General features: G+C 34.4%; 2 protein-coding genes across 6 annotated transcripts; one reads left to right on the forward strand and one right to left on the reverse strand.

The window, feature by feature from the left end:
• Nucleotides 1–2,095: 2,095 nt before the first annotated feature.
• Nucleotides 2,096–7,658, reverse strand: LOC142539877 (E3 ubiquitin-protein ligase MBR2-like). Of its 5 annotated transcripts, none has more exons than XM_075645618.1 (6): nucleotides 7,344–7,658; nucleotides 4,435–6,232; nucleotides 3,803–3,856; nucleotides 2,910–3,005; nucleotides 2,673–2,810; nucleotides 2,096–2,562 (listed from the first exon to the last, which is right to left on the reverse strand). In XM_075645618.1, the coding sequence occupies exons 2-6, from the start codon at nucleotides 6,157–6,159 to the stop codon at nucleotides 2,431–2,433; spliced, it is 2,145 nt and encodes a 714-aa protein (XP_075501733.1). In that variant the 5' UTR covers nucleotides 6,160–6,232; nucleotides 7,344–7,658; the 3' UTR covers nucleotides 2,096–2,430. The 5 variants fall into 5 exon arrangements, with proteins under 5 accessions (XP_075501733.1, XP_075501731.1, XP_075501734.1 ...); XM_075645616.1 differs by having other exon boundaries at nucleotides 4,435–6,265; XM_075645619.1 differs by having other exon boundaries at nucleotides 7,314–7,658.
• A 3,428-nt stretch (nucleotides 7,659–11,086) lies between these two features.
• LOC142539878 (caffeoyl-CoA O-methyltransferase) lies at nucleotides 11,087–13,061 on the forward strand. The gene is made up of 5 exons (XM_075645622.1): nucleotides 11,087–11,244; nucleotides 11,406–11,485; nucleotides 11,593–11,737; nucleotides 11,846–11,977; nucleotides 12,706–13,061. Exons 1-5 carry the CDS (start codon nucleotides 11,152–11,154, stop codon nucleotides 12,997–12,999), a joined length of 744 nt encoding a protein of 247 aa, XP_075501737.1. The 5' UTR covers nucleotides 11,087–11,151; the 3' UTR covers nucleotides 13,000–13,061.
• Nucleotides 13,062–13,119: the final 58 nt, after the last annotated feature.

Here is a 13,119-nt window from a genome sequence, read left to right on the forward strand (position 1 = left end):
CTTCTTGTAAGTCACTTAATTAATGTCATGTTAATTTGTGACAAATTTGATTTACTTTGTACAAAACGTTAGTACTACTCAAACTCAACCATTGGTATATAAAAAGCTTCACTTCATACTCCAATTTACTTAATTTGGATCAATCAAAATTTTCGTGGAGCTTATATTTTCAAAAACTTTCAAGAGCGATGCCAATCTAATATAGTTCCTCGAGGGGCATTTTAATTCTATTTTTTTCTTTTAAATTTATAAAATTTTCACCGTGCTTATATATTTTTGTATGTTCAAAAACGCTAGAGGACGATGTCAATATAATATATAACAAAAACTTGTGTGACACGGTCTCACGAGTCGTATTTTGTGAGACGAATCCCTTATTTGGGTCATCCATGAAAAAGTATTACTTTTTATGCTAAGAGTATTACTTTTTATTGTGAATATCGGTAGGGCTGACATGTCTCACAGATAAAGATTCGTGAGACCGTCTCACAAGAGACCTACTCCTAATATATTTCCTCAAGAGGCATTTTAATTCTATTTTTTTCTTTTAAATTTTAAGTCTTATGAGCTTAAACTTGTTAAGGTGGCAGGCATAAATCTATAATTTTCATGATATTGATGGTGGCCCTGATTGTGGAGAGACAATGAATGAGGCAAGATACATCACATATTTTTTTATTGTTCAACTTCCTTTGACCATAGACTAACAATAATAATGGACTTATGGGTTGGAGGTGGGGTTCCCATGTTTAATGTGTTCTATAGGTTTACTAGGAATAATGTCATGTTTAACAATGATAATGTACAGGGTATCAATGCTCATTCTAACTTTGTCACGTATCTTTCTCCTTTCAATCGTCATAATCATTTTGAGTATTTATTTTTTCATAAAATTTTATGCTAGACGATTTCATATGTCAATTTTGTGAAATGAATGTTCTATTTGAGTCACTCGTGAAAAAATATTATATTTTTCATATGATTTAATTATGGTCACAATTATTGATATATACTAGAAATCGAAGCATGCTCTCATAGATTTACTATAAATACCTGGATTTACAAAATCAAGTTAGTCCAAATGTTCAAGATGATAAAAACATGAAGGCAAAAAATTGTGTGAGATGGTATCACGGGTCGTATTTTGTGAGACGGATCTCTTATTTGGCTCATCCATGAAAAAGTATTACTTTTTATGCTAAGAGTATTACTTTTTATTGTGAATATCGATAAAATTGACTCATCTCACGGATAAAGATTCGTGATACCGTCTCATAAGAGATTTACTCAAACATAAAATTGGATGAGAGGGTATATGCCAGCATAAAAAGTAAATGGAGTGAGTTGATGGATGGAAGACAAAGTAGTTTGTTCATTTATGTGAAAAATTCGAAATCATATGTATGTGGGTAAGTAGTGATTTTATATTATTTCTACTTTTATATTATGGTGAAGATCAATAATTTAAGAGTCACGATAGTGCCACATCTTGTAAATAAAGACAATATAAGTGGATTCTCACATGGGGGCTTTGGCCTTTTCCCTTTAGATATAGGGAATGGTCCTCAAAATGCCAAACTCGTTTTTGCTTCACATAAACATAGCCATAAAAGAACAAGAATAGTGAGCAAAAGAATTCAAGACAAGAAACAGGGGAACTCCTATTGATGGCATTATTTTGATGCCAATGACACATGATTCAAAATGGGAAAAGACCAAAACTTCCATTTTTTAATTTTTTGAATTTGAGATTCCCTAATTATTTTTCCTGATGACATATCAGCCTTAACTTTTTGTGGGTCAATTGTATTTTACTCCGTACTCCATGATAATTTGAAGCAAAATTTGCTAAAAAAAGACAGGGATTTAGTGGCTAATCTCTACATTTATTGAAAGATTTGCGATGGTGAAACGGTGAAAGTAATTTACCAACTTCATTTTACACAATAAAACCTAAAAAATACACACACAATTCACTAGTATTGACATCATGGTATATAGGACTAGAAATTAAGGTTTGCGTTGCATGATTGAAACAAGAGAAGACAACAGTTATCAAATATGTCCTGTAATAAAAGGAAACAAGATGCCAGCCTTAAAAGACCATTCGAACAATTGAATATATAACCAAATGTCTCCTGCTGCCACATTATTACGTCTAATAATTCATAGAATCGAGGATTTTTTTCTCTCTCAATTTAAGTGACCATAATTAACAGTTCAAATTTATACCATCATCGCTCCTCAATCCCAGAAAAGCACAACCATTCTTGCTTCAAACCCACAAGATTCGGGGGGAGGAAAACAAAAGGGTTTTTAGGGTCGAACTAGCATGATTTAAGTCGTGTCCAACCAAAGATTAAATAGCAAAACAATGAGTCCTCAAGAGGGAATAGTTCATGCTCGCCCCCAAAACAAATAGTTTATTTCTCAAACTTCCAAAGCCGTTGTTTTACAAATGGGACACAAGTTCTTTAGTGTCAACCATTGTTTGATGCAGTTGACATGAAACTCATGCCCACAATCTGATATCCCAATATCATCTCCATCAATGTATTCCTCCTGATATAGTCGAGTGGAAGTGAAAAGAAAAAACTCGGAGTCGATCCGTTAAAAAGAATAAGTATGGGATGCAAATTAAACGAAAAATTTAGCAGGTTCATTGATCTAACCTGACATATACAGCATGGCACCAAATTCAGAGCGACGCCAAATACTCTATACTTCCTCTGTTTCATTGAGGCAAAGATTTTATCCTCGCTCAATCCGGTGCTAACATTCCCTATACGTTCCTCCAAAGCTAACAATTCCTATCATAGACAGTGGAAATGTTAAAAGCTGCTGACCCTGAAAATTCTCTTCAAAATTCAAGAGTGTAGAGAGTATTTATTAAAGTAAACTAGAGTTACTTCATAAGACATGTTGTCCACATCCAGCCTCATGTCTCGATGACGGTCATGCATCTCCACAAATCCGTTGATAAAAGGGTCGATCAGCATATAATCCTGGAAAAGGGTTAACATATATTTACATCATCCACCTATAACCTAGAAAAATTATGTGCTACTTATGCAATAGAAAGACGCATAAAATATTTCAAAGGTCTTGATTGCATGCACCAACATCTGCCTAGTCGAGCCATACAATTCACAATTGACGGATACAACTTCTGTGTGCTCCATAGGCATCTCTCTCTACATATTAGGCATGTGTACATCATACCTTTTCATTTTAGGCTCCAACGGTATACTTCCTAAACAAGTAAATTCGAAGAATACTTCTAGAAATTACAAAAATTAAAAATTCCAAAAATATCCATGTATATCAAGATAAATCACCGCATGAAATTTCATTTGGGCTAGCACTCCAAGTGTCTATTTCCAAACATAACATTTACTACAAATTAGAAGAACACGGTAAGGATAATTGGGAAAAGCTCCTTGTATATTTGTCTATTTATTATGACAAAACCACGTTGTGGGAACAAATTTTGAGACTCCAAATACAGATTTAAAAATAATTTTAACCTCGAGAAAAATAAAAAAGTACAAACAGAGATTCCGCATGTAAATTTCCATATATAACCACAAGCTCGATTGAATTTGGGATATGATCAGGTAGCTTTGAAAATCATATAAAAGTTGTCGATTAAAAAAAACAACTATATAATTATTTTTAAATTTAGTAGCAATTAGTCTCAATAGATATATGTTTGGATATTTTCCTTCCATAAAAAAAAGAGTTCAATCAAATTTGACAACATATTAATGAGAGAAATCTAAATTGCTGATCCTGAACAAACCTCAGGTTGTAAGTGGACACCCCTTCGCATGGCACTCAAGACTTGACGGATCTGCTAAATCAAATAGGACAAAGTGTAATTAGCGCAAACCACTGGAACTCACAGGAATAACATTACAAGCACAAAGGAACCAAGTAGGCACAATTAGTTAAAAGAATGAATAATAAAATATATGCAATCACAGGATATGCTAAAAAGACTTCTCAATTGATTAAATGGGATCTTCATCAATGGTCAGAGTTCCCAAGAATTGAACACAAAATACCTCACTCTATGCCTCCACAAATAGGAAGACTCGATAAGGCAGAATGAATGAGAGAAACAAAGAGCAGCCAGTTTGCAATGAAAAAAACTTACATCCGAGTAAGCAAAAATAAGTATGTGTACGTGCATCAATGATATGACCAGAAATAAAGTAATACTTACGGTCGAGATATATAACTTGGAAGGGTTATTATATAAAACTATGAAATGTTACTCTATCAAAAGTTACTTCCATCGGTTTATAAGCCATCGGTGCAGGTCACAGGATTTTTAGATCACAAATATGTTTAAAGAAAACAAAGGAATTTTATGTTTGAAGATTTTAAGTATTCATCACATCAGTTACAACTTCAATAAAGGACACATACCAGTCTATGCCTTCCCTCAACAGCAGCTAAAGCATTCCAACCATGAGCATCATCACTTGTCGTATCAATTGAGAACGCTGCTGGCCACTGATCTGACTGATGCTGTCCAAGACTAGTACTTGGTGCCTCATCTGCTGAAAATGAGGCAGAAGGGAAAGGCACAAAAGGACTTCTCCGAACTCCGGAATCAGATTCAATCCGTGGAGTGGCGTTCCAAGGCAAAAATTCCGAGAATCTCTGATGGGCTTGAGATCTTTGTATCTGATGAGGCAACAAGACTACGGGAGATGCACGCACACCAGAACCTGGGCCAATCCGAGAAGTAAACGAATGATTTCTAGAAGATGCAGAAGTTCCAGGGGCAAAACTCCAGTCAATTTGGTCTTGTGGAACATTTCTTGTCTCAGGAACAGAAACGAGCATGGGAAAATCGGGATTATTTCTGACAGAGATTCTGGCATTAACTTCATCATGCACGGCAGAACCCCTTTCTCCAGAGGGAACAAACAACCTTGAGGAGCTGCCACCTCGTGTGCTGAAAGATCTATTCCAAGGGTAAGGATGTGTACCTAAATCCTCAGATACAGGTATTATATGAGATTGATCAAGGGTGTTGCCTGGATTTATTGGCGGTACAACTGGTGATCTCAACTCTAAAGATCCACTACTTGAGGAAGGTCTTGTAAGCGACTGGGCAGCATAAGCAGTAGGACGCCTCAAAGGAATGCCTCTAGCCGCATCAAATCGAACCAAATCATGGTGTCTTGTATTCGATCTTCCAACAGGATTTCTGCCCGAGCTTTCTGGAATTCCTGGAACACTTGACGAATAAGTAACAGGAGTTGCCCTACTCATTCCAACCCCTCTTGAATTTAGTTGGTCTGAGCAATTAATTAAAGGCAAATTCAGAGGTTCAGATGATATGCTTAAACTTCCAGGGCCAGATTGGCAACCATAGATAGGATTCTGCTTCATATTCTCCACTGGCTGATTTGAGCTCGAACTCCCACCATGGCAAAATTGTCCTGAATTACCTTCAACAGTCTTTCTCTTGCAGGATGAACCCCAAGGACCCGTAGATGAACCTGATGCATTATTTATTTCGAAAAATGTACTAGAACTTCCAGAAGCAGCTGCCACGTTGGAAGAACCATTGAAATTCGAAGTTTTCACTACCTCTGATCGGCCAGACTTATACAGATTATGAGGTAAACTAGCCCCTAGACTTCCATGGCCATTACTTTCCCTCATAGGTCGATGGCTTGAAGTTGCATCCTGTGAACCAAGATTGGAGCTGTAATTTTGCGTTCTCAGAGATATTCCAGTCACCTGATTGCCGACATAACTAGCATTACTGAAATCAGATGGTTCAAAAGACAAATTGTCTGTCCTTGCATCAGTCTCAGAACATGGACCGAAAGAGGATGACCATCCAAGCCTCACTTTTGAATGATCGAAAGTTCGATCCTGTTGATTATTTGCACTGGAGCTGGATTCACCTTGGTCCCAACCACTAAAATTCTGAGCACGACTGCTAACAGCATTAGTAGAACTAATATTACTGCCACTAGAGGCGACCATGTAACTGGACAATCTATTTTCAACTGGATTTAGCAGGTTATCCCAAGAAGAGGAGTGATCCATAGAGCCGTCATTGGGAATAGATCCCTGATTCAAATCAATTGTTTCAGGAAAAGAATCAAGGGAACTTCTTTCCCCTTGCATATCTGTTATTATACTTCAGAATTCTATGGAGCCGAGAACTGGTACCGAATATTGCCGAAAAGTTTGCATAGATCTTCAGAAGAATAAGAAAGACAACGAAGGTAATCTGATGCGAGATACAACAGTAAAGGGGATGGGATTAAAAAAAAAAACAAATACAAGATCAAATATTCAGACATGTCTCAATCATATTGGAAACATAAAAATAGCAGGGGATCTGATAATCTGCCATTTTAATCATTCTTTATTCTCAACATACACAACACAACATTAAAACGATTAACAAACAGGACAAGTCTTGCATAAAAAGGCAAACTTAAAGTTAATTTTACTTTGGAATCAGAAATTGTCGCAAAGAATGCAAATTCAGATGTTATTTGTCAACTTGAAGCAAGTCGAACAATGTGGTATTATGCTCCAGTAACTAAAACTATTGATTTTTGATAAACAATTCTTAAAAAATGTGACGGCGCTAGATTTCAAAACTGGCAATTGGCAAAGATACTTCCAGATTCAGCTCACATACACACAACTAGTTTGAAATTGACTACGCGAGTCGTGAAGAGACAAAGAAGATCAAATAAAAAAGAAGCTTTAAAATTGTCAAACAAACAATCGAAAGCAGAAGTTGTGAATATTTAGGAGCTGTAGTCAAAACATACCAAAAAAATAAGAGAAAATCACAAACTCTTTTATTTTATTAAATGACGAAGGGCGATCATCAGCTGATTCAAAAGTTCATGAACATGTTTCAATCTGAAAAGAAACAGAAAAAAAAAATGACGCTTGGTAGAATCTACAGCAAAACATGGACAACGAAAAGATTGCAATTTTGTGAACATCGCCAAGTTAGAAACTTATACCAATCATTTTACATCAAAACTGAATGACCCAATAGTAGAAACTTCGAATCCATCAAAGATCAAAGACTAAATTCCAACAATAAATACTGTCAATCCAACAATCAATAACTAAAATTTCAAATTTCAAGCTACTGGGCAACAAACCAAATCATACAATTGCAGACCCTACATCGCAGATCCCTTTTTCATAAGAATTTCGATCTCAATAAAACAATCCAACAAATTCAATCAAAGAACCACGCAATTTCCACATATAACACATAAGAAGAACGAAAATTCAAGAAAACGAACAAAATCTCGATGGGTCAAGGAAAAAAAAACCGGTGGAAAGCGGATGATCGAAGGAGCTGGAGCGGGGCAATTTGTCCTCTCTTTTTTTGTCTTTTCTTTACGGTGGAGTTCCTGACAAAGGGCAGTTGGTGGAGAGTGAGAAACGTTTCAAGAAATCTGAAATATTTTTAGTCGGTATTTTCGTCGCAGTAAAAAAGAAAACAAAAACTCCCAAAATTTAATATATTTTTCAGGCGTTTAATTATGAGACAACGGTTTCACGTGAAAGAGAGACCGAAGGATTGAGCCACGAGAAGACAAGCCAAAGGGGTCGCCATGTGTGAGAGAGAGAGAGGCGCGGCGTAGCTAATGGTGAGGCTTTATTGTATTATTTTAATTTAAAGTAGTTGTTTTAGTGGTAATCCACTATTACATAAAATGATTAAGGACAAATGACTTTATGTTTTGAGAACACACGGAAATTTCAGTACAACGATTGGTGTCATGTCTTTCAGATGAAGTTAGGGCAATGAAACCTTTATTCGTGTAAGCCAAAATTTGTGTGACACGGTCTCACGGGTCGTAATTTGTGAGACGCATATCTTATTTGAGTCATCTATGAAAAAATATTACTTTTAATGCTAAGATTATTCTTTTTTATTTTGAATATCGGTAGGATTGACCCGTCTCACAGATAAAGATTTCTGAGACCGTCTCACAAGAGATCTACTCTGCGTATAATACTAAAAAATTTGAGTAGAATCATTAACACTGGTTATAATTTTTAATATAGTTACAATAGCTGGATCTTATCAGATATTAATAGGGTTGGTTGAATTCTAAATTGTTAGGTATTAATCGAGTTAAACTTTTAATTTTTTGGACAATTTATTCATTTTGGTTAGGTGGGTAAATATATATAAAAAAAATAGATTTTAAAAAATATGTGGACCCGAAATCCTCCTAGGAGCTGCAGCATTGCCCAAAAAACAGCACAAAATAATTCGTGATGTTGATTATTATTAATGTTGTTCATGGCATCCGAGGGAGAAATAATTGAAGTAATCAATTAAATATTCTGTCTTTTGCCTTTCACAGCTTTTTTGAACCAAAATGCGTCATGTATGATTTAATAAATAATAAATTTATTATTTTTTATATAAAAAAACAATTCGATAATAATTTACTAATCTTACTATGTTATTATGGTAAAGACCTTTTATTTAATTAACTTTAAATTAATTGGTGAAGTTTGAGATAACATTATCCTAATTTCATTACCAATAAAATCATAATTATTAGACAAAGTTTTCATTTTATACTGCTTCCTTTTTTTTTTCTCATGGGATGTTTTTATTTATTGAGTAGGTTTTTTGTGAGACGATCTCGGGAATATTTAATCCGTGAGACGGGTCAACCCTACCGATATTCACAATAAAAAGTAATACTCTTAGCATAAAAAGTAATATTTTTTCATTGGTGATCCAAATAAGATATCTGTCTCATATCTCCCGTTAGACCGTCTCACACAAGTTTTTGCTATTTTCATTTAAGTGAAACTCATTTTGTGTATTTTTGTCTTTTGTATTTACGAAAATGACATCTACATTTGTAAAATTGATGTATTTATTGTGTGTTGATAATTATTTGTTTGCGAAAATATTATATGTTTGTTTTATAAAAAAAAATTAATTTTTTTGCACGTTGTACTGGTAAAAAATAATGAAAGCCCGTCATTAATGAATCAAAATCGACAAATCTTGGACTTACAAATACTGGGGTGGGCTAAATCACAAATATACTATAAGGCCCAAATATTGTGAGTTTGGTTGAGCTTAGCATTGCCAATCGCCCTTAAGTGGGCCATTTTTGGATTGGCGCAGTCCGGCCCAGAGTTTCTACATCATTATAGATTCCATTTTCAATGCCACACGATTTAGTCCAAATATTCGCTTATTATTGGTCATTTTCGAAGGGACAAAGGGCCAATTTAGTTGAACGAAGGAAATTCCGAGACAACGTTTATTTTTAAGGATAAAAATGTAAAATAATGAGGTGGGGAAAAATAAGTTTATACACAGTGCTTAACTCTGAAAAAATATTAGAAAAATTAAATCATCGTGATTTTTCTTATCTAAATCTAAAACTCGCAATCGTTTCATATTTTATTACTTTAGAAAATTGTTTTTTCCCTAACTATTTAGATTTAAGTTATTATATTGTGTCAATTTAATCATACGTGGTTAGAATTTCACTCACGTTTCAATCTTGTGATGATTTATTTGTGTTCATTTTGTTAAAGGAAGAAAGGGGGAAAAAGTTTGAAGTTGTTGAAAATTGACCAACTCTCGCCCTTAGGGCCCAATGAAGTTGGTGATGAAAATAACCTTTTTCTTATGTTCACCAACCTTACCTAGAAAACAAACAATTGCATGTATCCGGTTCATTTATATGAGTTTGGATTACATATGAATCAGGAGAGGAGATTGTTATAATCGAGTCTTAAATCTGAAATCTCGTCTCGAATTTAAGATTTTGACATCAGATGAGTGATAAATCATGATAGTTTGAACTACCCCGTATGTGGAGTCATAGATAATTATGATATTCTGTAAAATTAAATATGACATGAAATTTAATAAAATGATTTTTTTATAATTATAAAATATGAAAATCTTACAAAACTAAATATATTTTAGAGTTAAATGTGTGAAATGACAATTTTAGAATTAATTAAAATAAAACTTCAAAAAAATTGTTATTATTCAACCTTCTAGTTTAATTAATAATATAGATATGGACAAAAAATTGTGTGAGACGGTCTCACGGGTCGTATTTTATGAGACAGATATCTTATTTGAGTCATCCATAAAAAGTAAAAGTATTACTTTTTATTGTGAATATCGGTAGGGTTGACCCGCCTCACAAATAAAAATTCGTGAGACCGTCTCACAAGAGACATACTCTATAGCTATATAACAAAATAATATCTGTAAAGATCCATTTATTAAATTTTTTGAATTAAAGCAAGTTGAAAGTGCAATCAAACAAAATCTTACTTTGTGAGACATAGTTCTCATCTCATCAGACTCGATTTTATTTATAAAAAAAATATTATTTTTCATCGCAAATATGGAATGAGTCGATCCGTCTCATGTAAAACCTATTTTTTTTGGGATGTCAGAGATTTTTTAGTGGCTAAGCTTTTCATTAACTAGAATACCTTATTAACTAAATTTTAGAAAGATGTGTAATCATTTTTTTTTGAAAGAATTAATCGATGATAAAAAAAAGAAATTTGTTTGTAAAATGTTGATATTATTAAAACAAAAAAGTATGTATATTTAAGACGAAGCAAGCACGAATTTGGTAAAGTATTAGTTCGGAATGGAACTGTTGAACAAAATTTGATGCTCGACATGTTCTTCGAATTGGTGTCCAAACTCGAAATCTTCCACCGAAATTCTTGGATTTCCCCGTTTGCCAATCCCACCAACCGATTAATTACATTTACCCGCACTTTAATATTCATTCGATGGTTAACCACAATATATAGTTAATTAAATTTTCCAAAATAATTTTACAAGCTAAAAATAGTTAATATTATGATTGATTTCGGAAAACAAGAAAATACATTTTCTGTGACCCACTCGACAATTTCAAATAGGTCCGGAAAATAATTTTAAAAAATATTCACCAACCCCGCCGGTTCACCACCCAACAACTCCCGACGTGACACTCGAACCGGGTTTGGGTTTCTATATATCCACCACCATTTCATCTCTCCCAACTCAGCAGCAACAATCAAACCAAGCAGGGGGGAAAAACACTAAATTAAACAGATATTGTCGAAGGAAAAATGGGAGGAAACGGTGAATCCAATGAAAACCAAGGAGGGAGACACCAAGAAGTTGGCCACAAAAGTCTCTTGCAAAGCGATGCTCTCTATCAGGTTTATATTCTGATTAATTCAATCATTTTTTCCAAGAAAAATAGATAAATCTCGTGTTCATTCAGAAGAACTCTTCGTGCATTGGAACGTCCACAAAAAAGTTTCGTCCAGTGCAATATTGATTCTGTTTTTTTGGTTTTCCTTCAAACGTTATGCTGCAGTATATTCTTGAAACCAGCGTTTATCCGAAAGAACCAGAGTCCATGAAAGAGCTCAGAGAAGTCACTGCCAAACACCCATGGTACGTACATTTATTCATTATATACATACATTATATATATATATATACACATTCGATTATTTTACGTTTAGTTGATTCGTATCGAAAATATATATATATATATATAGGAATATCATGACGACATCGGCAGATGAAGGGCAGTTCTTGAACATGCTTCTGAAGCTGATCAATGCTAAAAATACTATGGAGATCGGAGTTTACACCGGTTACTCTCTTCTCGCGACTGCTCTCGCACTTCCTCACGATGGAAAGGTACAGTGACATTAATGAGATTTTCCTTCGTTATAAAGTGATCATCGTTTTGCATTACATATGGTGATTATTATTACAAGGAGAGAGATGAAGTGTAATAATGCGCAGATATTGGCTATGGACATTAACAGAGAGAACTACGAGTTGGGTCTGCCCGTAATTCAAAAGGCTGGCGTCGCCCACAAAATTGATTTCAGAGAAGGTCCTGCCTTGCCTGTTCTTGATCAAATGATTCAAGATGTAAGCCCCCACTTTCAATTTTCTTTCACAAAACTTGTACTATTTTCTTGTTTTGAATACCAACGAACCCACTAGACCAACTTTTTGAAAGCTGACTTCACAAACCATAAAGATAACTTTTTTGGGTTCCATTATTGCCCACAATATTCCAATAAATCAATCAATAATAAATTCAGGTGACGTGAACGCACTCACAAAACATGTTCACCACTAATTTACAGTCTTATTTTTATTATTTTAAAAAGAGTAGCAGTTTAGGCAGGTTCGTCACGAGAATGACACGCATACGTACGTACATACATACATATACATATATATATATATATATATATTATATTGTTAGAACATTTTTTCATAATTTATTTAGTTTGTTGATAACGAATAAAGTTTACCGCTGCGAAAATTACGGAGATCGATCATTATTCGTCATGAAAAAATACATTGTTTCGTGAAGAGTCGCGTTTGTTCTGAATCAAATTTCGTTTCTATATATATGACATCATTAGTTAAAGAAAGGTATTCAGATTCTGATTTGATTTAGCCACCCACGGAATATCTACATTGTATCCTAAGAGAATTTTTTTATATATCCATGTGACTAAAGCGAGGCTGAAAAAATTTTTAAAAAAAAATTGTTGTAAACGTCCCTTAAAATTCATTTATTAAGATTCAAAATATTCTCTCTAACGTGTGTATATATATATATATATATATATATATATAAACAGGGAGAGCATAATGGGGCGTTTGATTTTATATTTGTGGATGCCGACAAAGACAACTATATAAACTACCACAAGAGGCTTATCGAGTTGGTGAAGATAGGTGGTGTGATCGGGTACGACAACACCCTGTGGAACGGGTCCGTGGTGGCCCCACCCGATGCACCGATGAGGAAGTATGTTAGGTATTATCGAGATTTCGTGTTGGAGCTGAACAAGTCGCTTGCGGCTGATCCAAGGATCGAGATTTGTCAGCTTCCCGTGGGTGATGGGATCACCCTGTGCCGCCGTACCAGCTGATCACAATTTCTCATATTTTTTAATCATATCATATATTTGTCTCTCCCATTTGTCTTCCAACTCATTTTTAATTTTTTACCGTAAATTTTTACTTTTAACAGATGTGTCATTTTTATAATC

Source organism: Primulina tabacum, chromosome 3 (assembly GCF_025594145.1).
Source record: "Primulina tabacum isolate GXHZ01 chromosome 3, ASM2559414v2, whole genome shotgun sequence".
NCBI classification, from domain to species: domain Eukaryota; kingdom Viridiplantae; phylum Streptophyta; class Magnoliopsida; order Lamiales; family Gesneriaceae; genus Primulina; species Primulina tabacum.

Coding starts and splice junctions, on each gene's coding strand:
- LOC142539877 (XM_075645618.1), bottom strand. CDS start 6,159: ATGCAAGGGGAAAGAAGTTCCCTTGATTCTTTTCCTGAAACAATTGAT. Junction 3,857..4,434: donor TTGAGGGAAGGCATAGACTG/GTATGTGTCCTT, acceptor TATTTGATTTAG/CAGATCCGTCAAGTCTTGAG. Junction 2,811..2,909: donor TGGACAACATGTCTTATGAA/GTAACTCTAGTT, acceptor TGTCTATGATAG/GAATTGTTAGCTTTGGAGGA.
- LOC142539878 (XM_075645622.1), top strand. CDS start 11,152: ATGGGAGGAAACGGTGAATCCAATGAAAACCAAGGAGGGAGACACCAA. Junction 11,486..11,592: donor GTCACTGCCAAACACCCATG/GTACGTACATTT, acceptor ATATATATATAG/GAATATCATGACGACATCGG. Junction 11,978..12,705: donor TTGATCAAATGATTCAAGAT/GTAAGCCCCCAC, acceptor ATATATAAACAG/GGAGAGCATAATGGGGCGTT.